This window comes from Macrotis lagotis, chromosome 8 (genome assembly GCF_037893015.1).
Source record: "Macrotis lagotis isolate mMagLag1 chromosome 8, bilby.v1.9.chrom.fasta, whole genome shotgun sequence".
NCBI classification, from domain to species: domain Eukaryota; kingdom Metazoa; phylum Chordata; class Mammalia; order Peramelemorphia; family Peramelidae; genus Macrotis; species Macrotis lagotis.
The window spans coordinates 146,796,972-146,824,617 of NC_133665.1; the positions used below are offsets into that span (position 1 = coordinate 146,796,972).

Sequence of the window (27,646 nt, forward strand, 5' to 3'; positions counted from 1 at the left end):
GGTCTAGTAGTTAGAACAGCAAACCTCAGAGTCAACATTTCTGGGCTTAACTCCCAGGTCTGCTGGTGACAGTCTGGGCTGACTTGGAATATAATTCAGTATACATGATACCAAATCAAACCCTAGATTCAGTGGGAGGTGGGACTTATTCAAACCACATTGGCATCTTATAGATAAAACAGAAAGTTAATTGTGTGAGTCACTCATCAACCTCAATTTTAGCAAGGTGTAGCTGCATTAGGTGCAGAATGCATCAATGAGATGTTTAAGATAGGATATGGGTTTTCTCTATCTCTGTTCTCTCTCTCTCTCTCTCTCTCTCTCTCTCTCTCTCTCTCTCTGTGTGTGTGTGTGCGTGTGTGTGTGTGTGTGTGTATGTCTGTCTGTCTGTCTCTATCTCTCTGCCCCACTCTCTTTTCTCTTTCCCCCTTCCTCACTCCATAATTCCCACTTTTTCCCTCTCTTTCCTCCTCCCCATACCAGCTAAATGTAATACAAGATGTTTCAATATTGAGCAATGCCATAATAACTCAAAATCAATAACAGGGAGCACATTCGACTGTGTTGCACTTTGAACAATCTATCTGAATTCCCAAGTTTCTGAAATGTATGGAATCTGATTTCTTTTCAAAATTAAGTGTAAAGAGTGAATATATGGTGTTAGGAATCCCACAATTACTTGCTGAGAGCCACCTCAGTAAAAAACACTGTGAGGCATACATTGCAAGATATGAAAGTAAATAATAGATCAACTATAACCTCAAGGGGTTCAATATGTAGTAAAGAAGATAAAATAGCTATATAAATAGCTAAGGTACAAACATATTTGATAAGCACAGAGAGACAGAGATGGAGACAGAGGCAGATACAGAAACAGAAAGATACAGAAAGAGAAATTATTTCCAATTGGGGGAAAAACCTTATATTGGATTATAGGCCATTTGGACGAGGCCCAGAGAAAATAGCAATGAGAAAACGTGTTTGAATTCCAGATCTCTTTTTTACTACCTATTTGGATTGTTGTAACTCATTTACTTTTTTTATATCTTCTCTGTAAAATACAGAGGTTCATTCTCCAATATATGTGACTAAAAAATAAAAGCAGTTTTTAAAAGAACAAAAGAGGATTTTTTAAAAATATAAAACACAGAATTGAGTAATTTAGGTTCTGTATAAGAATAAAATCATCCATAGGATTTTTTTTTCATATCTCCATTTGTCAAATAATGTTTGCCCTTAGTACCAAAATCATTGGTGTTAAGAAACTTTAGATTCCCATAGTCTAGTTCTGCTTCTTTCTACTTTTGTAATTTTGGACAAATTACTTTATCTCTCTGGGTCTCTATTTCCTTACATAGAAAATGAGATTCTTGTTTAAATATTCCCAAAGCTACTTTCCCCCCCATCTATATAATCATCATGGATAGATGTTGAGGTTGAATCATTTCCTTTCAGATTTATAGACATAAAAATGCTCAATCACCCCATTTTATATTAGTACAATAATTGATTTCTATATTTGATAAAAGGGTCACTAAGTGCTGCAATATTCAGTCCTAAAGTCAGGAAGACTCAACTTCCTGAATTAAAACTAAACCTTAGATGATGACTAGCTGTGTGACCACTGAACCCTGGTTCCCTCAGTTTCTTCATCTGAAAAATGAGCTGGAGAAGATCATGGCAATACACTCCAGTATCTTTGCCAAGAAAATTCAAAATGTACATAACTGAAACTGCCTCAACAACAATGTATGATAAAAGGGGGGAAACTCATTTAAAAGTCCTTACTTTAACAAGATGATTTGCTCCAAATTATAGAAAACCAAATGGCATGAATAAATTTGTAATTAACTAATAATAAATGTCCCTTTAGTTTCTACTTCCTTGCCATTGCATGAAGACCTTCTTACACATATGGGTTCTTTTTACGGAAGAGAAATCGTAAATAGGTGCCAAAAATTTATTTTTATTGATTCTTGTTTTAATTACAATTGCCCACAAAGCTTCAGCAGCCTATGACCACTGCCAGAATTTCAAGAGACCAATCTAAAATCCCACAAATGCAAATACAAACTTTTAGTTTTGATTTTTTTAATATTATTTCATTTAAATCAAGAGCAGGGTGTTCAATTAAAATCTATTTAAAGAAACCGGTCTTTATTTATTTGTTGGATTTTTTGTTTTGTTTTGCTTTTGTTTTGTTTTTTCAATAGTCACAGTATTTGACACATATTAATAAATAGCTGCTGATTGGACTTGAATTGAACTTAGTGCATTTTGAAAGGCAAACACACAGAGGACTCCCTTGCCCTCAAAGAGCTTAAATATGAATGAGGAATCATTCTATAAATACATAGGTAAGTTCAAGATACATTCAGAGGAAGAGGAAGGTCCTTGTTTCTGAGAAAAACAGGCAAAAACCTCTTACAAAAAAAGTATGTGGAGTTTGAGCAGTCTTGAAAGCAAAGATATCAAGAGGCAGAGCCTGAGAGAGTGCATCCTATTTAGCTAGGATATGGAGAAATCAGTAATGGATTTAGAGTAAGAAGTCTGCTTTACAATTCTATATGACATTTGACAAGTTCCTTCAATGACTCTGGAGCACAATATATTCCAAGGAATACAATTGGGATAATCATCCTTGTACAACCTATTATTGCTATGATCAATTATGATAAAGTATGCAAAGTGCTTTGTCAATGATGAAGAAAAATAGAACGTGGGATATGAGTTTATCAATGGTTATACAACTCACATACTAACCATGCTGGCTCATCTGGAAGATTCTTCTCTAAATTGTTCATTAAATTTGCCATAAAGGATCCAGTCAATTTTACTTTATCTTTTCTGAATAATAATGGAACATGAGTTACCTTTCTTTATTCTTTATGGTCACTATATGACTGTATGAAAGACAACTCCTTTTCTAGTCATATAGAGAAAAATGATATTGTAAAAATTGATATTTATAAGGTAAATATATGTCATCTCATTTGATCCCCACAAAGTTGAAAGGCAACAGAAAAACAGGTGTCTTCACACTCTTTATAGGATCTTAGATTTAGGGCTAGAAGAGACTATAGAGGCCATTCAGCCCCACCAATTCATTTTATCGATAAGGAAACTGAGAACAAGAGAAGTTAAGTAACTCCCTGAAAGGCATAGTTATTAAGTATTGGAGATGGAATTTCAACTTATTTTTTCCTGATTCAAAATAAAACATTTTATCTATAACAGAGTACACCAATTCTTAACAGTTGATTCAGTGTCAGAATTTGAATCTTTGAGAATCAAATTTACACTTTCTATCAATTCTTTATTTCTGTGATAGCATTTTTACTTTGCTTCTTCTGGGTAATTCTCCATGTGGAATAGTTTGCAAACTGCTCATGATCACTATCACTTTTCTACAGTCTTCTTGGTCATTTTCAACTTTTTTTCTCCTTTAAATATTTTCAAATTCCACAAAAGACAGGCACTCTATATCTGCACAAGAGTGTCAATGTTAAAAAAAAAAGAAAGAAAAACAAAAGAAAAAGGTGGCTTGATTTCAGAGAAAACTTGGGACCATTAAAAGAACAATGCAATTTACCAAATGTAAACTTGTTATTGCATCACAATCTTTCACAACGATCTGGAAGCTGGCCTAACTTTTGGTGATGTCAACTGGTGACAATGTCCCAGGGCCTTGGGGACAGTGTATTTCTTGTTGTGCTTATAGTAGTATCTTTTCTTTTCCTTCCTGTCGCAGATTCTTCTCCCTAAGACAATCCTATGTCCACATGTTGAAGGAATTGGAATAAATCAGACTAAGAGGTCAGGGCATTTCTTTTTTCTTCCTTCTAGAAGGGATGGTAGGGGAATGTCCCCCTAAATTATTTTGATCTTACTCATCACAAAAACCAAAGGTAGTCTTATCTGAATATTATGATAATTCTCTCCCTGAAAATTGTTATCCTCTTGTCTTAAAAGCTTTGTCTTTCCAATTATTTAATACAACTTTTTTTTAGATAAGCAGATTCTAATTTTCCATCAGCAACCCTCTAGAATTACCTTGCCTTTTTATTTCCTGAATCCAAGTGTGCACCAGCTGTTCTTTAAAAAAAATCTTAATCTCTCTCACAGAAAACATTGAAAAGAAATTGGATGTATAAAAATCAAAACACCAATCTACAGGAGTAATGTTAGTTTAAGCTCCAATTTCAAAAAGATGATCATATTAGGGTCTTTGTTTAGGGAATTTACTTGGTAATATGGACAACAGAGAAATCACTAATACTTACCATATTAAACAAGGGGCTTACATTATAGAAGAGTTCCAGTCTGATTCTCACTGCCAAGCAATGCAAGGTTCTGAATTCTGGGACAGATATCCTATAAGAGTCCTATTTGAGGAGATGGTATGTTGCCTGCAATTCTTATGGAAGGTGAGAGTTCTTAATATGCTGCAACTCCTTTTAATAAATTTCTATGTTCTTTCCAAAACCTGCATTCCCGAGTTTGAGTCGCAACTCCTCATTGGGCGGAACTGAACCCAAGAAACAAATCAGCAGCTACATATGGATGCGCATGCCCTCATAGTAACTATTTCATGATCTTATGTTGGAGGGTCAGAAGTAGGAAACAAGATTATGGATGAGGAAAAGCAGTAGCGTTAGTATCAATTATTCCAGCTAACCATATTTTTAGCTTCAGTGTTGCTTGGTTTGAATTCCACAGAACATGGTTCCCCCCCCGGGTAAACCCTGTGTCCATCTCCCCCTGTTTCTCAGATTGCTTTGTGTGCTGTCCTCCTTTATTAGACTGAAAGCTCCTTGAAGGAAGGGTTGGTCTTTCTTTCTTTTTCTTATTTCAATCTCTATTGCTTAATACACTTAATAATCAATAATAAATGATTGATAAATGTCTATTGAATTATTTTACTATTATTGCTGTTTATATTGTATTCCAATTCAAACTATTATCCTTTCTTTCAAAGTATTATTCTTCAAATGGAAAGAGCACATACTTTGGAATCAGAGCACTTGAATTCAAATCCTGGCTCAGCCAGTTGCTATTTTTGTGACTTTTATTAATTCATTCAATATTTCTGGAATCTCATTATTTTTCACTTCTTAAAAAAAAGATTAGATCAACTAACTTCTAAATCTATGAGTCTGTGACACTGATTAACTGGGTGAGAATGGGTAAATCATATGACCTTGATCCACCTCAGTTTCCTGACCTTTAGAGATAATAATAATATTAGTACTCCAATCTCACCTGAAGGTTCCCACCATTATTATGGCATTCTAATGAATCGGGATAACATATGCAAAGTGTTCTGTAAGCCTCAAAATGGCTATATAAACGTCAATTGTTATTAAGGATGAATCATCAAAAATCTGCCTTCAGTTACGAAACTAATTAACCAAGCTTCCTTTATTCAAACCTCTTACTCAGGATGGCTCCCTGGAGGAGGTGAGATTTATTAAGGATCTTGAATTTTTTTTAAAAAGTGCATGTGTGTGGACGGATAGCATCTAGCATTGAAGAAACGAGGTTATAGCAGGAAGGCAAAATGTGCTGTTGTCAGAAAGAAGGGTAACAACAGTAATAAGGAAGGAATCTGCTAGGAAATAAACTGATAAACTTTGAGAAGGTCTCAAAGATGAAGACTGGAGAGTTTCAAATAATAGTATTAATAAGAATTGACATTTGTATAGTGCTGAAAAATTTTATCTGAAAAATCTTGGGAAAATGTTTCTTCAACTACAATATTCTCATCTCATGATAACAAATGAGATTTAAAGAGGTACAATGAATTGTTTCGAGTCACTCAACTATTATGATGAACAACAGGATCTCAATCCCAGAACTTCTGACCTTCTGACTTCCCAAAAGAAAGCCTCTCCCCATAAATTCAAACTCCCCATAAAAGCAAGCCAAATATTGAGGAATAAGCATGAGAGTCTGAACACCTTTTTGACTCTAAGTCTAATCCATTATACCACAGTAAAAGAACTTGGGAGTCATGGGTGAAAGTTACTGAGTCAGATTTTGATTCAACACAGAGACCTACATGTCCCTAGAGTGATTTATCATTCATTGATGCAACTATATGCTCTGAAAATGGATTCATATTTTATGCAAAGTCCAACATAGAATCTAGAAAAAAGATGGACTATTAAGCCTCAGTCTATTTCCTACCTGGAGCTAATCAATCATCTCTAAGAGAAATTGCATCTCTAAGAAAAAAAAAATCATTGAGTTGTTCAGAACATCCCTACATGTTTTCTCCACAGTAGGATCTAATCCTACAGGCAGCTGACTCACAGGTCAGTATACCACAAAAACCATTTTGTTCTCACCTATGAGCAATGTAGGTGAGGTGAAGATCCTTAAATAATGTTCACAAGTCCAAATCTATAGGAATGTCTGAAATCTGGGTCAGGTGACGCTACCAGGTCAGAAATTAAAGTAGCTGACTCCACTTGTCTCAGCTTGAATATGTTTTGTTCAGCTAGGCAAATGATCTTTTAGCAAAGACAATTCTATAAATGTCTGTGGTAACTACTGGCATACTATTTAAGTCTCTAAAATGCCCACCTAGAGCACATGATTCCACCAGCATAAGCTGCAGCCAATATCTTTTTAGAAGTTAGTCAGGATTATTTTATCCCTATGCCTCTGGAGGGGAGTTCCATGTGCCCATGAGTATAGAAATCATCTAATTTGAATGGAATAGTCTCAGTAGTCTCTTTCAAAGTAAAGACAGGTAAGGTTAAAATTGGAGTTTCAGTGACTGTATACTCAAGGTCACTCTGGGTTGGCAAAACAGATTTCTCTGTAGGACTAGAATGAAGAGAATAATAATAAACAGTGCAGTATTTTCAAACTAGGCATATTAGTGCTGGATGAGAAAGAAGAATTCAATAAAAGTGAACTGAAATGAAGTTGATCCTAACCAAGTCTGTGTCCTCAAATGTTTAGATTTTTATACCATCTGTGGGCATTCCCTAGCCCTGCTCCTCAGGTGAGACACCATGGTCAAGGATCCATTGCTTTAAACCCTCTCCCATTCCAGTGAAGTGGGAGTTTAGATAGCAACAATCCAACAGAATAATGTAGGAATTATTTCTATTTTTAAATTGAGGAAACTGAGGCTTCAAGACATTTAATCCAAGGTTACAAAATATCACAACTGAAAATTGAATCTATCTTTTCAGATTCCAAAGTCAATATTCTTCCCTCTATAATGACAAGCTCCCTCCCTTTCCCTCCCCTTACCTCCATTAAGGAATACAATCTCTTGCCAAAGAAGTGAGTGAATCTAATTTATTAATGAATGATGATTTAAGCTATGAGTCCAATGCCATATTATCAATGTTTAAATTGCTAAAAGAGAAGAGGCATCATTGTTTTAGACATGGACACTTTTAAGGGCATAAACAGGAAAGAGGCATGATTATTCTGGGCTAATATTTTTAAAGGGAATCAAAGAGAAGAGAAATTGCTCACACTGATGCATTTAAAGTTCAAAGGAGATATCATGGATGTAAAACTGTGTGCTCCTTGGAAAAAGGAGAGGTATCACTTTTCTGGACCTGTTTAAAGTACATGAAAAATGGAATGAATTACTGCTTTGTGTGTGTGTGTGTGTGTGTGTGTGTGTGTGTGTGTCTTAAGCTCCTCTAGGAGAAATACATTTTATTATTTTTGAATCATTTTCTAGGGAGAAATTTCTGTGGGTGCTTTAAGGTGAAACAATTTTTTTAAAGAATGAAAAAGAAGACCTTTTTCTGTCACAGAAAAGGTAAAGAAAACTGATTTAATGAAAATATTTTAAATTATTTCCGCTTTACGTCCTAAAAATGCATTTTAAATAGGCCATTAATAGGTCAATTATATTTTAACATAACTCATTTTTATGTGAGTTTTGAAGAGGCATTTTACAAACAATCAAAGTCAAATGACATCACTATTTACAAAGGTGAAAATAATGACATTTTCCCTAAGAAGAAACATTCACTGCTCAGAGATGTACTCACGTACTTTAAGGATATGAAAGGAGTTGATATTACAAAATGATCTGAACTCATAAGCAACTCTCTATGAACTAGTCCATGTATTTTACACTCAAGAGGCTCTCTCTAAGACCTCCTAGGGCTACCAGAATGGTTCTTTGAGTTTCTCATTGAACTGTGAATAAGGTTCCAAGTCCTCACATAATAGATAAGGGAAGAGTTTCCCCCTGTAACGAATGTGGAAAAGTTCCAAGTAGCAAAGAGTAATTATCAAGGAAAAACCAGGGCATCTTGGGAATAGAATAGCTCTGGTGGAAGTATTTCACACTATTGATCCAGGTCACCACCTGAAGTGATTACTTTAATGTGAACATCATAATCTAAGAGCTACTGAATTACATAAAAAGAGAATTTGGTCTGAGCCATAGCCCAACTTAAAATAAAAGAATAACCTCTTCAGTTGTTGCTCTATCCTACCTATTGAGAGCTATAGACAGCATCTTTGAAGAGGATGTAGTGCATAGTTTAGAAGGGGACATGTGAAGTAGGTGAAATCTTTCTTTAATTCTCTCTCTCTCTCACTTGACTCTATCACCTCCCATCCTTTAATTATCCCTTTTCTCCACATAAATTATAGCTCTCTACTATTCTTTAATGCCTAATTTTTTTAGCCATATGAGGAAGTTCTGAATATTATATATCAAGGTGTTAGAATTTCAATGTTGGGAGCAATTGCATTTTAAAAGAGGATTCCAGAGATCTGGTAATATTTCGGGAAGCTTGGACTCAAAGGCTAGATGTCTTTCTTGGTGAATTACAATTAGGTGAACACTTTTAGGACAACTAGGTGGTACAGTGGACAGAGCACTGGTCTTGGAATCAGGATAAGCTCAAATCTGGTGTGTGTGTGTCTTAAGCTCATCTAGGAGAAATGCATTTTATTATTTTTGAAAAATTTTCTAGGGAGAAATTTCTATGGGTGCTTTAAGGTACAAACAATTTTTTTTAAAGAATGAAAAAGAAAACCTTTTTTCTGTCCCAGAAAAGGTAAAGAAAACTGATTTAATGAGAATATTTTTAAATTGTTTCTCTTTAGCTGTACCCTGTTTGCCTCAGTTTCTTATTTGTATAATGTCCTGGAGCAGGAAATGGTAAACCAGTCTGTATCCATGCCAAGACAAACCTATATGGCTAATTAAAAAGTTGGATACAATTGAAAAAATAACTCAACACAAATTATCACAATCTTTCAGAACACAAAAGGAACCTTAGAGATAATTAAGATACTGAACTCGCCCTGTTCTCATTTTAATGATGTAGAAACTGAAGTCCAAAGAGTTAAGTGGCTTGCTAATGGCAGCAATGATATTTATATGGGACTTAAAGATTCGAAAAAGGACAGGATATAGAAGGCTTTTCAGGAAGACTTTAGTTCAAACTCAGCCTCAGTACTTATTTCTTGTATGATTTTAGACAAGTCATTTGATCTCTATTTGTCTATTTACTCAACTATAAATTCTATAAATTGAGTATGTTATAATACCCACTTCCCACAACTCTTGTGAGGACCAAATGAGATATGAATTGTAAAAAGCATTTAGAATCTGAAATAGTAGATATGATCCAAATGTTTATTCCCTTTTCCCCCCATAAAGACCTTATAAGGTAAGAGCTAAAAGGAGAATTACTCCTATTATACAAATAAGAAAAGTGCGGCAAAAAGAGATTAAATGACCTGCCCATGGAAGCAGATCTAGAAAGGATCTGGGCCAATATTGGGATCTTATTTCCTATTTCAAGTCTAATCCATTATGCCACACCGTCTAGTAAAAGGGGATGTTTAATGTATGGGCCCCAAAGTTAGGAGATAAGGAGCTGAGGGTAGGGAATTGTTTCCTCTCTCCAATAGAATGGAGAAAATAAATAAAGAAAAAATACTTAGGTTATGCCCTGCTTAACTTCAGTTTCCTAGATACGTACCAAAGTTTAAAGAAAGTTTTCTATGTACTTATATTCTGGTGAATTTGTATTCTAATCCCAAAACACTATCTATTTTGCTAAGCATTTTATAGACAAGTTCTATCTAGTTAAGCAGAATTGAAGTGAATCTGAATACATCCTTAAGTATGTTCTTTATAGATATACTTGTTGATGGGGTAGGGGAAAGCAACAGAGACTGCTTAGTCTAACAATATCTTCAGTATCAACTAAGATGTATCCCAACCCTGTCAATCAATATGTTGTTATTATTTATTAGTCATCTCAAAAACAAACAAATAAAAAATCTCTTGCTTTCATTGACCTTTGCAGTGACATTGATTTCCTATTTTGTTTCTCTCCTTTTTCCACTCATTTCATAGAAACTTTAGACAGAGACTTCATTTCTTAAGAAATTTATTGTGATGTTTGGGGGGTAGGTATTTAGCATTCAAATAGACTGTCTGATTTGAAGTTTAACAAAATAGGAAATAACAAAATAAGCTTCAAATAGATTTGGCCCAGCATTCAGAACAAGAAAAGTAGCATTCTATAATAAACAGATTTTTTTTCCATTACAAAATGCGTTTCTGGATTGTTTGTTTGCTAATTAAACTTGATTGTGTTTATTTTTTTTTCTTTATTCACACTCATCATAAATACAGCAGGAGTCTAATTGATGCATTAGACAAACAATTATATTGAATCGTGACCCATTAGACTAATGCAAGCCATTTCAATGTCAATTCTCTATTCTAGTTGTGTTCATTGGTCATTGACTACTAATGTAACAAAACACATTTAAACATGAACAGATTGAAATGATTTTTTTTTTCATTATGTGCCCATGCTTTCAATGACAAACTTTTAAATGTGATGAGTATAAGTTCAGAACCATTTATGTTTGGAAAAATTCTCCACAAAATCTCAGTTTTGTTCTAACTTCTGAATTTTTTTCAGGTATTTAATAAACTGGAAATACTCTCCCCACTTCCATCTCCCAAGAAGGAAAATGTGTTTGATTTGCCTTTTATGCATATTCCATAAATTGAAGTCTATTCTACCCTTAGAAGTACTGGTCATTCATTATCATCCTGTGGTAGCTACAATTTTGCAGTCCTCAACTTTTCTTGGAAGGCCTCCACAGTCCAATTTCCATTTACACATCCAAGTGTTTGCTTATTATTCCTCTCACACTTTCTTTTTTCCAGCTAATCAAGACAGCTAACTTCTGTCCCTCTCACACACTGTTATAACTCCCATTTCCAGATCTTTTCACAGGTTGTCCCTCATGTCGAGAAAGCATTCCTTCTTCAATTCTGCTTTATAAAATCCTTGGTTTACCTAAAGACAGCTCGAGTTCCACAAGAATATGTTCAGATCCACTCCCAGTTGGTAACTTACAGTCTCTTTCAATGATTCTGTAGGGTCCCTAATGTCCTTTGTATTTATCTGGGCTTATGTTATATATCCCCCTTTACCCAAAAAACTTTAAAAACTCTTGGAAGACAGAACTTTTTTATTCCCTATGTCTTGTACTTAGTAAGCATTTAGTAAATGAGCATGGCATTACATTGGACATCTCTTTTCCCTTTTTTTTAATATTCTCTTTAAATATCTGGAGATGATTGAAGATAGTATTTGAGAAAATGTTTGCAAAGCATACCTATGCACATGTGTGCATATATATGTGAATGGTTGTTCAAATGACCTCACATTGTTTGGATCCTCCAGCTCCATTTTAAACCCAGAGTAATACCTCCATTGCTCTTATCAGATATCTTGCTATATAATCAATTATATTTAAAGTATCTATATAATATGTCCCATAATTACCTCAAGTATAGTACTAGGGCTAGAGTTTCCAAAGTATAATGACTTCATATGGACATCTTTCTCAAATGAAGCCTGTTGGAAAATGAATACTGTCTCTAAAATATTAATGAATTGGACTAATAGTATCCAGTGATTATTAGCATTAGGTTGTGGTAAATGCTTTATACTTAGGCCCTCAAGTGAAAGGAGGAGAAAGTAGATGAAAAAAATGAATTGAGAGAAATCCAGAGTTATACAAGGTCAATGCATCTTAAATGAAGTCAACCAGATAGGTGCTTTAGATGGGTGTTATTACATGCTAAGAGTTGGATTGCTGCTTGTCCTTCAGTGAGCTCAAGAGCTCTAATGCAGCAGTTAGGGGACGTGGCAGGATTTCCTAAGGACTCTTGAAAGATTTAACAGTAGAGATTAGTTTGCCAAAAGAAGGGAAAAATAGATGTCCAAGTAAAGTATTCGTTGAAACTATATTTATTAATCATTTAAAAACTCAAAACCATTTGAAGAGAAGTAAAATTCCAGTAAACAGGTACTTTGAAAATAACTCCATTAAAATAAATTCTTATTTGACTCATTTCCCTAGTTGTTCTCAAAACTATTCTTTTTGTTTATCAATCAAGCAACATTTATTGTCAGATCCTGTGCTGGGGATACAAATCAAAAAATGAAATTATCTTCATTCAATGAACTTATATTCTTATGAGGAGAAAACAAACAAATATATGTACATATAAATATATATATTTATTAATTTAACATTATATTTATGTGTAAATTATTATGTTTTGTTTAAATAAGAATTGTATATAACTATTATATATACACATAACAAAAATACAAAGTAAGTAAATATTAATTTTAAACATCATCTTTCCATCCTGGCCTCCCTCCTACATTAAGGTGGGTAACTGTTTATGTTGTGTCTCTGTTTGTGTTTGAGTGTGTGTGTGTGTGTGTGTGTTTGTGTGTGTGTGTGTGTGTATGTTTGTGTGTGTGCACAGACACAGTCTAACTTGGTATATTACTTAATATATTAGGGTGATGAGCAGTGGTGTGGAATCTTAAGAATGGAGAATCAATTTCTGCTATAGTTGTTAAGTCTCCCAACAGACATCCCCCAAATTTTAGGGGCAGTTAGATAGCACATTTATGTATATAGCACCCAGCCTAGAGTCATGAATACTTGAGTTCGGACAATTACTAGTTTTGTGACCTTAGCAAGTGGAGATCTTGTCTCCAATTTGTACAACATAGATACTGATAGTACTTAGCTCCCAGGATTGCTGAGACAATGAAAAGAAATATTTCTAAAAATAACACAATGATTGGCAAATAGAAGGTGGTATATATTAAAGTCTGAATAAATCCTCACAGGCCAAGGACAAGGCTTCTCAAATGTCTCAGAGTATTTGAACTAATCATTATAAAAATATTAGCTTTGAAATCAGAGGCCAACTTTGCTTCTGCCACCCCCATGGATCAATGGATCACTTGTAAAACAAAAGGGTTCGATCATGGCCTCCAGTTCCCTTCCAGTTTTATCTAATTCATATTATTGGCATGTTTGCCCAATCACACATGCATGCATTTTTACATGTCAACTCAAGCCCTACCACACAACAACCTGCACTTCTGCTTGTCCTGTTTATCACTTTGAACTATAATCCTCTATTCCAAGAAAATTTTATACTCAGAAAATATTTTATTAGTGATTAAAACAAACAAACATGTATAACTACATCCCAGCTTAAAACATATCACTCTTTGACCCCCTGATTAGTTGAAATCTCTTGTGGAGAAGCTTCTCCATAAAAGAAGCAGAAATCATAGTGAAGAATTCAAGGGAGGGGCGGCTAGGTTGCTCAGTAGATAGAGCACTGGCATTAGAGTTCAGATCCGGCCTCAGACACTTAATAATTACCTGGCAAGTCCCTTAACCCCATTGCCTTGCAAAAAAACTAAAAAAAAAAAAAAGAATCCAAGGGAAATTAGAGGTACTTTAATAGACCATCCTTTGGATTCTTACCCTACTTCCTTTAGAGTTGGACTTCCTTGGAGATAATAGCATGAGTAACAGGAAAATGTGAATAGGAAATGTCAGTGTAACTAACCTGCGGAGCGTTTCTATATATGAGAGGATGGCATGATAAGAATTGAGCTGCAGCTAGAATTAGTAAGGAATGAGTCCACGAGAATGTGTAACTATTGAGATGTGACGGTGGGGGCGGCTAGGTGGCTTAGTGTATAAAAGCACTGGCCTTGGAGTCAGGAGTACCTGGGTTCAAATCCGGTCTCAGACACTTAATAATTACCTAGCTGTGTGGCCTTGGGCAAGCCACTTAACTCCATTTGACTTGCAAAAACCTAAATAAAAAGATGTGAGGATGGAGGGAATTTCTTCATATTCTTTAAACTCATGAACCTAAGAAGCTTCTCTCCTCATTTTTCCACATCCCTGTTCTCAATCTATCTCCACACACAGTTCTCCTTTATGAATCTCCGGTATAAATTGATTGAAGCATTTTCTGCAGGCAAAAAATTTCTGGGAGGGAAGGCATTACATAAAATAAATTCATGAAGTTATTTTTCATTTATTTTTGTGTCATTAAATCTATGTAATCACGATATGCCCAAGTTTCTGAATCTATGAACATAATTGGAATTCACCTGTAAGAGCAAACTGATAGTAAATATGACCCAGTGTATATTGAGCAATATTTTATTTTACCAGTAAATTTTGTTGGAATATGGAGACCAGGCAAGCAAGGTTTTTCAAAACAATTTAAACACCAAAGTGGGGTAGTCTTGGCTAAAGGGGAAATGACCTAGGTATTTATAGTCTGAGTGTCCTCTAGTGACTGACAGGGATATTATGGACCCCTGAAAAGAGACATTCCTCACTCATAATAGAGAGTAACAGATCAGGTTCAGATTGATGACAGATGCAAAGAGATTCGCCTTGGGCAATTCAGTTACCACTTAGCTAACTAAAATTTCTAGCTGGTCAGTTAATTCTTTGAATTGTATCTTTCTATAGGCTTAAATAAGTTATCATTTGAGCCACCTGGTACTGAAATTGTCACATCGGACAAATGTGAATAAAACCCTTATGGTCAAAGAAATGGAAATTTTCAGAACAATGATGTTTATATGTGACTCACTTTAGGTTTTGACTTGGAGAATTCATTTACTAACAACAATATCACACACACACACTTATTGATATGATCAATGGCAAACTCAGAAAATTTAGTTAAATCTATATTCAGTAATAGCGAAGTCACAATATATTACAATACTTCCTTGAATGTATCACAAATACAACATGAACACAAATTTCTTAAGTATATATTATGTGTGGAGCACTGTGTTAATAATACAAGGATTTTAATATCACAATACCTAGCCTTAAGGGACTTATAACCTACTTGTAGAAACTAAATATTTATGGAAAACTATAAAGAAACCAATGTGGGTTTTGGTCATATTCATGTGGGAAATGGAATCCAAGAAAAAAATTCTGCTCCAATATTAAGTGTGTCTACACAATGGCAAGTAGGTGACTATTTTAAAAAGTACATTCTGTTATATAGATGTTTCCAAATTATCTATTCATGTACTATTTGAACATAAAAATAGTCAAATAACATATTCAGTGTAGGTGAAAGTATTGGAGAATTACAGTATTTTTGAACTAAACTACTCATTTGGAAAGAGAAGGATTTGGTTAGCATCAAGGAAACTCTGGACAGCTGTATTAATGAAGGAAAGAATTTTTAATCTTCATGATCCACAATTATATTTATGTACATGGGATGTTCATCAATGTGTTACTTATTTCATATTTTTAAATGCAAAAGTCAAAATATAATAGTTGATCATATTATCTGAACCAAATCAATGTTCGTAAAACAAAGGCTAGGGTAGTTAGGTAGTATAGTGGATAGGACATTGAGCCTGGAATTAGGGAGAGCTGAATTCAAATCTAGGCTCAAACACTTGCTAACTGTATGATCTTGGGCAAGCCACTTATCCCCTATTTACTTCAGTTCCTCATCCAAAAAATGAGGAGATACTGGAGAAGGGAATGGCAAAGCACTCCAGTATCTTTCTTCACTTTTAGTCAGACATACTGCATGACTGAATGACAGTTTGACCATATCACTTCCTTCCTCAAGAAGCATCTTAGTTCCCTATTGCCTGCTGTATAAAACACAAACTCCTTTATTTTGTAATATTGCTCCAACTTATATTCCCAGGTTTATTACATATTATTCTCACTTGTGTTTTCTATATCCATCCTAATCCATCTTATTTGCTTTTACTTATGAACAACATTCCATTTCTTGCCTTCACCCCTTTGCACAAGCTTTTCCCCATAGATATGTTTTCCTTCCACGTCTCTTCCTTTAGAAATTCCTTTTCCCTCAGTTCAGCTCTGGTGCCACTTTTGAAAAGAGGTGAAATCTTATTCCCCTGTTCTTACCTTAACTTACGTTAAATATTTTCTATAAACATATATACATACATACATATGCTTTTCAAGCATATTATCTCTGTGAAGAAAAGTAAGTATCTTGAGGGCAGGGGATGTTTTATTTTCATGCTTGTATTTCTAACTAGTTCAATGCCTGCCAGATAATAAGTATATGATTAATTGAATTGAATGCTCTTAAAAATTATTATTGTACAGTACTTATATGAAATTCAAGAGCCACATAGAAAAATGAATAGAGAGTTAATTTTGGAGCCAGGAAGCCTTGTCTACCTTTGAAACATCTTAGTTGCATGAACTCTTATTGTTCTAGGCCCCTTATTAACTATAAACTGGAGAGAAGGTGCTGTCCTCATGGCAAAAGTTCCCAAATTAACAAAATCATGAGTATAATCTTTATCCCAATAATCACATGACTGAAATTTTATATATTTCTTATCTGAGATACAAAAATATATTCAGAATGCCTAGCTATTTCAAAGTTACAACAGAAGTTTCTGACCATTCTATTCTTCCACTACTTAGCAAGTTATAGAACCCTGATAGTCAATGAAGATTATTTGATTAATCTTTGTGTTAATAAATGATGTAGTCTGTAGAACCTAGATCACATTGCTTGCTGTCTTGGGGGGGAGGGAGGAAAGGAGAAAAATTTGAAATTAAAATCTTATAAAAATGAATGCTGAAAGCTATCTTTATATGTAAATGGAAGAAATACTAATAAGACAAAGAAAAATAAATGATATAGCTATATTATGTCCACATGACTTTTTTTGACCACCATATTATATTAAGAGCATTTTGTTCACCCTTTTCCTAGGGGAAAGTATTTACACATTTTTTTTTACCCTGTGGTATTATGATTAATTTAAATTTTAAATTAGAGCAAATTTGGGTACTTTGTCATTCTCTGTGATATTAAATACTAAAATGTTTTTGCTAATTCGGGCATCTGCATTCATTCAAACTAACTGAGCTATTTATGCAAATACAACTATCTGAGGAAGTAGTATCATCTTGAAACAATCCCAGAGCCTTCTTTGAAAATTTTTCTTCAAAGAAAGGTTTCCTCACTTCTTTAATTCTTCCAGTTTCAAAGCAAGAATGATAGCTATTGAGTTTCCCTCTGTCACTTTGAAAAGGCTGTGAATAGACTTCTGCTTGCCAAAAAGAATTACATGGCAGCTTCTGAAGATACTGGCTAGTTTCCTCTGACATCATTGAGTCTATTGCCTTTTCTGGGACATGATAGATGAGTCCTTGCTGATGGGTTGTGACCTTGTAGATGCAAAGAATCTTAAAAAATAAGCTACTTAAAGCTATGTTAGTAGGAATCTTTGAGTTCTTTTTGAGCACACAGATGTGAGTATATGAACAAGGGTTTGGGCTTTTGTTTGTTTTTTATTTAATTCAGATTTTAAGCCCACAGAGAAGTTATAGCCAACCTCAGGATCTATTGTCATTGCAGCTAATTAGGTTATAAAGAACAACCTTATTTGGCCCCGTGGAAGCAAATTCTGACCAACAGATGTGACCACATTACAAATCTCACATGCTTCCATATCTTGGAGCCAACAGTTGAACTCCAAGCTTGGCACAGAGAATAAGGAAGACTTACACGCTTCTCTAACTTCAAAACATTCATGTCTCTAGGATAGTGAATGTTTAAACAACTAATTATACCATTCCTGACCTGTCAGCTTGGCTTCAATGCCCTTCACTGGAGTTATTTTCAATTATCCTGACTGATAGAATAACACACCCATTAGGTTTTTGCTATCTTGATTCTGTCACCATTGGCATAACATTGTGCTTCAGTCACTTCTGACTCTGTATAATCCCATGGTTTTCTTGGGAAAAGTTGGACTGTTTTGCCATTTCCTTCTCCAATGTATATTCATTTTGCAGATGAGGACCTGAGGCAAATAGGAGTTAAGTGACTTGCCCAGGGTCATACAGCCAGCAAGGGTCAGAGGCCTGATTTGAACTCAGATCTTGCTGATTGCAGGCCCAATGGTCTATCCACTGTACTACTTAGCCACTGTCATTTCAACATACTTATATGTATTATTGTAAATATTCAATATGCTGTACACAAATCCCATGTACTGACTTTTAGGAATAAAAATGAAACCTAGACTTGTAATTTCATTGGTATGGGGAATGCCTATGTTGGAAAACTCCTCTATCAATACAACTATGTATTGTCCCTACACTTTAAACTTATAGAAAGAAGCCTAGAGCACTAAAAAGTTAATGTGTATTTTACATTATGTTTCCAAAGTGTGACCTATAAATCCATGTCTTCTAGGCTGCAAGATTCACTTTCTAACCACTATAAAACACTGTTTCTTACCACAAGGCTTACAAAAGAATGATAATATAAAATAATAGTTTGTTTTTACATAGGACATTAAGCTTTACAATAGGACAAAATGGTTTACAATTGTCTAACTCACTAGAGTTTAACTGATACTCATAGTTGTAAATATCATCATACAGCTCCAAAAATCGCAGTTTGGAGATGCTTCAAGTGTCCATCCCTGAATTCATCCCTGAATAGGAAATCTCTCTAAAATATAACTAAGAAGGGGTCATCCAATCCTGATTTGAAAACCTAACATCTCAGGTTGCTGAGTTTATCTTGGGACAATTTATTCTACTTTTGAACTCAGAAGACTGAGTAGCTTTTATTTTATATTTCCCTCTAAGCAATTTCTACTCAATTCTTTTAGTCCTTCCTTGGTGCAGAGTCTGACAATTTGTGACAATATTTGTGACAATTCTTAAAAAATATTTGAAAACAACTATCGATGACCCCACTAACTTTTTTCTTAATATAAAATATTTCTAAATTTTTTCTTTCTTTTTTTCATCTAACCTTGAATAACATATTTTCAAATCCCTTTACTACATGAAATTCTTTCACAGGAAATATTCCAGTTTATCAATGGCTTTCCAAAAATATGATCACCAAACTAAATTCAATATTCAAATATGGTAGGACCAGGGCAAAATATAGTGGAACAACCATTTCCCTCATTTGGGTATATAGCATAAATAACACCTTTTTTCACATGAATCATTGTTTACCCATGCCTCTGGCCTATTCTATTAATGTGGAGCTGGTTTTTTGAATCAGAGGTCAAGACATTTGAATAAATTTAATTTTATTATAGATGACAATAAATTTAGTTTTATTAAAGATGACCAATTATTCTAGTCTATTGAAAAGCACTGTTATACAACTGCGACCTTTTGTATTTCAGGTAAACTTTCTAGGATAATCAAATTCCAGAGTTGAAAGGTAATTTGGAGGTCATACATTCCAAATTGTATTTCATTAAGAATCTCCTCTATAATATCCCTAACAAGTGTTAATACAACTTCTACTTGAAGATCTCCAATGAAGACAAAACAAGTGTTTCCTGAGACAGGCCATTTCATTTTGGAATTGCTCTAATTGGTAGAAATTTTTTCCTTACATTTAGCTAAAATCTGCTATTAAGTGACATTGGCCTACAGTTCTTTCTTTTGTGCTCTAGTGACAATAAGACATCCTCTTTCACATGACAGATCTACAAATACTTGTAATCAGCTATTGATTTTTCCTTAGTACTTCTCTCTTTTAGGCCAAAGAACTTCAAATGAACTTTAATATTATAGTCTCCATAGATTCCTTATGGACTTGCTCTATTTATGTCTTGTTATACATGGTTAAGTCTGGCCAAGCTGGAAAAATATAGCAGACCTATGATTTCCTTAATATCCTGTGATCTGGACATTATGATATTCATCAAAATCCAAAAGCATGCTATCTTTTATGTTTGGCTCCTTCTAACATTCATACAGAGTTTGAGTTAATTAAAACCATTATATTATTATTATTATTATTATTATTATTATTATTATTATTATTTTAATTCTACTAATGTCTAGTCATACCTTTCCCATTTTGTGCTTAGAAAGTTTATTTTCTATACTAAAAGCTAGGGTTTATATTTTTTTAATTCATTAGATTAGGATCAACATTATATTCTAACAGGATACTTTGTGGCATCCAAATTCTTGTCTTCTTGTATAATTGATATTCCTTCCATCACTTAGCATTTAGAGTAGGGGGTTATTAGAAGGTATCAAAGGAGACAAAGGAAGAAAAAGCCAGACATTCAGCAAAAATAGCAGTAAAATAACTAAGAGTATTGCCTCCTTCTACAACCCCCTTTACTGATCATAAAACACTACTCTGTTCTTCACACCAATAAAAAGGGAAGAAGCAAGAAAAAACTATTTTTAAAAAGTTGAAATAACTATTTAGAGAAAGAGAAAAAGCAAAATAACTACTTCCTTTGGAGTCACTTGGAGAAACAGGATCAGACATTGCTAGAAATGCAACTGTGACATAAATTCTCAGTATGTTTTAAAACTCAGCACAAAATTTTGAAATAGCTAAAAAAAATCTAATCTTTTAATTCATGGAAAATCATGCTAGGTGAGAAGCCCATGAGTGACAGATATGGATGTGGAGTGGGTGATAAGAATGACTTCAAGTTTTCAGATAGACCTGAAGGTGATCTAGTCCAGCAATGTCATTTCAAAGATGAAGAAACTGAGCTCAGGAAACCATCCATATACAGATAAACCCCCACACAAAGTACCATAAATGTCTACTGTGTAAATCTTTCAATCTAAGTTCCTGATACAATTTATTCCACTCTCTGTTTCAATCACCCCATAGTCCCAAAGTGTCATATAAACATCAATAAGCATAGGATAATGGGGGGAGAGGAATTGTTGTAAAATGAAATGAAACGAAATGAAATGAAATAAAATAGGCATCTAAATTCAAAATGACATCTTTTTGGGGAGAGAATTTTATTAACCCAAACCAATGGTTCAAGTGTGAAAGTATTTCCAAATGTAAGTCAAAAAAAGGACTTTTGTTCATCATTTGGAATTATATTTTATATAACTTATATTTGAAAAATTGGTCATTTGTCTATAATTGGTCCTATCTGCCCAAGTACTCAGGGGTTGAGATTTTTACTGGAGATTAAAAAAAAATAAATTCATTCCCAAGTCTCAAGTTGATTGACTGTAATTTTCCCAAAGTAGAGATTTCAAAGTCTCATAATTATCTTCTACTATTTCTATAACATTTATTCTGGTTTGTATTAGGCACAGAGAATGCTGTTTGCATCTCAAATACTCTTCTATCAAAGCCTATCAGCAATGTGGTTGTTTCTTATGGCCATAAATGCTTACTTTCACTATAGTGAAGAGCCATTTGGTCATTCATTAATGAGTGTGACTATTTGCAAATGGGCAGTTTTCCACCTTGGCTATAATATTTATGCATGTTTTATGAGATTTTAAGTAGTAGTCATATCAATTCTAGTAAAGTATTTCTTTTGTTTTCTACTAGCACTCTTTCAGTTTAAATTTCGCACCCATAAAACTTTATTTCTGAAAGCCAACCAAGTGTTATAAATGATCATGTCCCAAATTCACTTTAGAAGAAGTGTGAAAGCAAAAAAAAAAGTTGGAATGATGTTAGTATAATGTAAACTGAATAAAACATAAGAACAGAGATATTTATAGGGTGTTAGTCTTATAGTTCAGTACTTTTCCTACCTGCCTCTTTGGAAATCTGTGTGAAGGATTCAACACCTTTTTCTCCATAACTTCCTTCTGATGCAAGAGTGGAGACATAATTCCATCCCAAAGCTTTCACAATATCGACCATGGCCTGGGCCTGAAAGGAATCTGGTGGGACCACTCGAGAGAAGAAATCGTACCTCCGGTCATCACTTAATTCTGGTGCAGTTGAGGCATAACTAATCTGGGGGATCTGGAAAGAATAGAAGATGATACCAAAAATTGATGAGGATATGAAATACAATACTGCTAGCAGTTTAGTTTAAACGCAAGTTTTGTGTTGGTGGAAGATAAATGTGATACACTAAGGTCATATTTTTGACAGTCTAAAATAAACTACGTTTTAATATAAAAGGATGACAATATATCAAAGTTGTAAGAGATATTGAAAGCCATCTAGTCCAATCACTATTTGAAAAAAAATATGAAAAATTCAACCTCTGCTTGAAGATCTCCAGTGATAAGCAATATATTACCTCTAAGAAAGGCCACTGTACTTTTGGCCAGGTGTAATGTTTAAGAAATTTTGGTGTGTTGTGTTTTGTTTTTTTTTTCCCTCTGACTTCATGCTGACTTTCCTGGATTCTACCTGTTGTTCCCATTTCTGCTTTTTCCTTCAAAACCTTGAAACAGACACTAAAACACCATCCCATTCCATTCTCTAAAAAATCACCAGTTGTTTTTTCTTTTTTCTTTTTTCAATTGAATCAATATGATATGATTTTCCAATTCACCATCTGCAACAAACTTTAAGCTGGAATTCTGACCTCTGGATAAAATTCACTGCAGATCCACAGTGGCATATGGTCACAAATATATAGACTCAGTCAGTCAAATGATGAAATCAGGGCTCAGAAAACTTCAGGGGTATGTTCCAAGATACCTTGGGAAAATGTCAGAATGAATATGTTATAGGTGAAACGTCAATGTTTCTAACAGTCCACTTCCTTCATTTTCAGTTTTATCTGCTTCATTTCAGAAGATTCTCCTAAGAGCTAAGATATGAGGACTCTTATAATTACTAAACTTATCTTTTTGGAGCATGGTGCTTCCCTTCACTATAGGGAAATATTCAGGATAATTTGGATCAGATTCATGAATTGTTGGGAGAAAATTCTCAGGACCACTTTTCCCAAAAAGTTGCATATGAATTCCTATGCTATGTCACACCAAACGTACTATATTTGAGTGAAGAGGCCCTACAGTATAGGATGTTTACAAGGACAATGCCAAACTTAGAGGGGCAACCAGGAATGATGGTTTGACAAAGAAAGACAGTAGTGGAATTATCAGTTGTGGAGCTGAAAAATACTTTGCTTCATAATAGTTTCATAAACTTAATTAGTAATAAAATTGGGGTGGCTAGGTGTTGCAGTGCATAGAGCACCAGCCCTGAAATCAAGAGGACCTGAGCTCAAATTTGACCTCAGACACTTAATAATTACCTAGCTGTGTGACCTTGGGGAAGGCACTTAACCCCATCGCCTTGCAAAAAAAGTAGAAAAATAGTCTAGATTCATGTGGTGTGGTAGTACTGATGAGAAGGAATGAAACAAACATTTTATTAATCAATCACTTTGCTAAACATTTTACAAATATTTTCCCATTGGAAATTCACAACAACCCTAGGAGGTAAGTACTATTTTTGCCCCTATTTTAAAGTTGAAAATACTAAGACCAAGAGAGATTAACTGATTTGTCCAGGTCTAGTAAACGTCTGAAGCCATACCAGTTCTTCTTGACTCCTTCTAGACACACTCTTGTCTAACTAATAGTGGAGGGAGAAGATATGCTATACTATTTTTTGTCTTTAAATGTTGAGAAATGTCTTTCTCTTTTAATTAAACTGAGAATCTTCAAAAGGAAGTTTATCAGGAAGAGAGTACAAAAGCATAACAAGAAATGAGTTTGGAAAATACACAAATTCTTACCCTAACAATTGAAATTTTAAACAAAAGTTTTATTTGGAAGATGCAAATAGATTCTTCCTTAAATGCATCTTGTTTGGACTGAGCAGGTCTGACTATAACAAGTTTCCAGACTTCGAGCCCTTGGAGAATATTCATAGGTATCATTACCAGATATGATTCCTGGACTTGTTCCTGGGTATGGAACCCTGGGCTGTGCTACAGTTTTCTGCTATTGTCCTGGTCTTTGGATGCTCATTCAAAGAAGATGCTTTTATTTCTGCAACCATTGATTCCTTGAAAATCAGACAGGATAGTCTTGACCTTGCAGTCCATTTCTATACCTCTGGGCTTCTTAAAATTCTCTCTACACTGCTCAATTAGTCTGAAGAATATTTATTGGCTTGTTAAGGTTGATCTTATTCTTCAGTGAAACTCAACTTTTTTATCTATGATCTAGCTTAGCATCTAAACCTAGCCTCAAAAAATGTTCTATGGGCTTCTTCCAAAGCCCTCCTTTACTGGAGCCCTTGTGTCTTATGCTGGCTCTCTCCAAGAGCCAGAAGCAGACTTTCTGACTCTTCCTATTTGACTGCCCACTATGTTAACATTTCCGACCAGAGGCATACATCCAAGAGGTGGCTCTTTGGCTGAACATAAATACCTGATGGATATTGTAATTAATGATTGATGAAACATGTCTTGTTTCAGGTTATTAATTCTTCACATTTCCTTAGTTTCTTTAAGCTCTAAAATAGCCCTACCTTAACCTCAAAGAAAAGTGATCTTCAAGACTCCCTATCTTTACAAAATATTCTTTCTTAACAATGTTAGACACAATTCCTACCAAGGATAGAGAAATGCCTTCTATGCAAGGTTGACAACAAAATCTTTACCCTCCCACACACACTACTTATGGACCCTACCATTATCATTGTCATCTCTATCACAAAGGCATATATATGTTTGAGTGTTTCACTAAATTATAACAGATATTATAGCAATGAAACACCCAAGGAAAAAGAAAAGATGAGAGAACAAGATAGGAAAAGAATCAGTAAGTATGCAGCCAAAATGAGTTCTCTTCATCTAGTCCCCAGTTATAATCTCAGACAAGTATCAGCAATAGGGATTATTTAAACATGGGGGGCATGAATCTGGCTGGAGTCTCAATCACTATTGTATCTGGCTTAATTGTTGGGACACTGTAAAGACCATATGTGTCTGGGAATTCCTGTGATGAGAGGTTATATAATGTAAAAGAAAAATCACTAAGGGTTCAAATCCTAACTCTGCCAATATTAACTTGGTCTTTGGATAATAATGGTGTTTTGACCAGTTTGAAACTCTGCCCCTTATTACTTTGGTGAATTTGTAGAAATCACTACTTTACTTTGAGTCACTTTTGAGGGAGTGAATAGATGATAGATCTCCTAAATGGGTCATAGAATTATGATGGATTTAGTTAGGAGATCCATCAGAGGTCATCTATTCACTCCCTCAAAAGTGACTCATACTTAAGTAGTGATTTCTACTGATTCACCCAATTATTAAGGGGCAGAGTTTTAAACTGGTCAAAATGACCAAAAAATGGTCTTAAGGGAGTGGAGGGCAGTGATTCTGGAGGATGAGTTCTCTCTTCTCCAAACGCTTTCTCTACCAGACTTATATGCCATAGAAAATCATCTCATGCCAGCAGCAAACAGTCTATATAGTCTCTCAATCTCCAAATCTATGGGAAATACTAGTATAAAGAGGCACAAAGGATGTTTTCACATTATATACTTGCTTCCTATGGTACTTGGTTCTATGATTTAACACTTAACCTCCCAATGGAATAAGAATTTGGGGGCAAAAAAAGGCCACACAACTTCCCACCTAAGGAATAAAAAGAAGAGAAGCCAAGCATAGCAATACATTTCCGTCAATTTTAACTTGTGGAAATTTAAAAGCTTTGTACTACTGCACAGATGCCTACGTTGCCAAAATCACTTTCTACCTGTAAACGAGTGTTAATAAAGATACATTCAGCCCTCTAAAGGCACAGCAATTCCACTGTGAATTTGCATTTATGTTGCTCTAGTAAAACATCAGAATTGTAAAATACCCCAATGCAAATACATTTTCTAAACTGTATCCACAATTTAAGGAAGGAAAATCCTTATGAAATAGGTTTCTTTCTTCATGGCCATATAGTTTCCCTGACAATGATTAGCATCCATAGTCTATCCCCTTTCATTACAGATGTTTGTAGATTCCTATTTGAGATTCAAATGCACCTCTAGAGGTATACAAACTTGCAATGACCTTGTCACCCTTATCTCTCTGCTCAAAACACAGTAACATTATAACTAGAAATTAGAGATTAATATAGAAAATCATGCCTGCAAAAGGAGATACACACTCCTATAAGATATCTTTGCAAAAAGGAGGAGTGGATTGGAAGAATATGAGAAGCATATAAACCATTATTTTCATATATTCTTAAATGTTTGCAATTATATTTGAGTCAAATATTCCTAAACCTCAAATCCAAAAACAAAAAAAAGAACAAGCCAATTTCAAAAACAAGTAGAATTATTTTTAAAATCAATATCATGGATTTTAAAATATAATTTTCATTAATGAGCAATTAATTTTGTTTTCAGTGTTTGCCCCAAGGTCTAGACCTCAAGAAGTTATCTGATCCTACCCACTGTCCCTAGGCAGATCAAAACCTAAAAGAAGATGGATGATTGTGATCCTATTTCAAAAACCTCTAGGGATAAAAATTCCACAGCCTCACTTGGTATCTAACAAAATTCTTTATTGCTACTATTCAAGTCCATTTCCTCTTGTCAGTCTGCCATAGAGATGGAAAATTTGTCTGGCGATAAAGAACGACTCGTAATAATATTTTAGATACATAAAGACAGGTATGAAGTGCCCCTGTCAGCTTTCTCTTCTTTAGGTAAACAATTCAAATACCCTTAACCCTTTCTCACAGGACCAGCTTGCTTCCCTTTAATTCTACTGTTCTTCCCTGTTTCTTTTCACTATATCCATTGCATGAAGGAAAAAGAAAATTGGACATTTTCTCAAAAAAATAAAGTTTGATCAAAACTGAATATGAAGAATTAATTCCTGACTCTTAGCCGAAAATTAGGGGTAGTATAAATGATATCCCCCTCTCTCCATAGTCATTTAGGCAAAAACTTAAAATTCTGAATTATTTAAAACCTATAGTCAATAACCTTTTGACATTAGTTACTCATCCTAAAATATCTACAGTTCTAATTTCCTATTTGCCTTCAAAAATATTTATTAAGCGTCTACAATGGGTGATATAAGGTGTTAGACTTGGGAGAAGCAAAGGTGTAGTCATCATAAGCCCTGTCTTCTTGGACTTTAGAATTCTCTAAGAGCATGTCACATATCAGATGTCTAGATAAAATGCTCTACAAAAATCTGAGAAGGAAATGTATGTGGCTATACATGTCTGTACATATTTTTAAGTATGTAAGTTTATGTGTATGTGTGAATATATACATATATTATATATTCACATATATACAGAGAGGTCATAGATTACTAAAGAGGTGTCATATAAACTGAACCTCAAAGAAGATGCTTTAAACAAGTAGAAATGTGGAAATGATGAAGGGTAGTATTTAATCAGAGCCTTTAAATGATTTTAAAAAGCATCATCTAGTCTCATGCCTTTATCTTTCCCATAAAGCACTCAGTATATAGAGCGTCATACACATAAAGTCCCAGGTTAGAAAGGGATT

General features: G+C 34.4%; 1 protein-coding gene across 3 annotated transcripts in view; it reads right to left on the reverse strand.

Annotated features, from left to right (window-relative positions):
* GRM7 (glutamate metabotropic receptor 7) overlaps positions 1–27,646 on the reverse strand; it is a 1,085,204-nt gene that overhangs the window by 720,856 nt on the left and 336,702 nt on the right. For all 3 annotated transcript variants that reach the window (XM_074196076.1, XM_074196078.1, XM_074196077.1), the window contains one exon: positions 21,946–22,162. In XM_074196076.1, the coding sequence (XP_074052177.1) occupies positions 21,946–22,162 (217 nt within the window). The remainder of the gene's footprint in view (positions 1–21,945; positions 22,163–27,646) is intronic.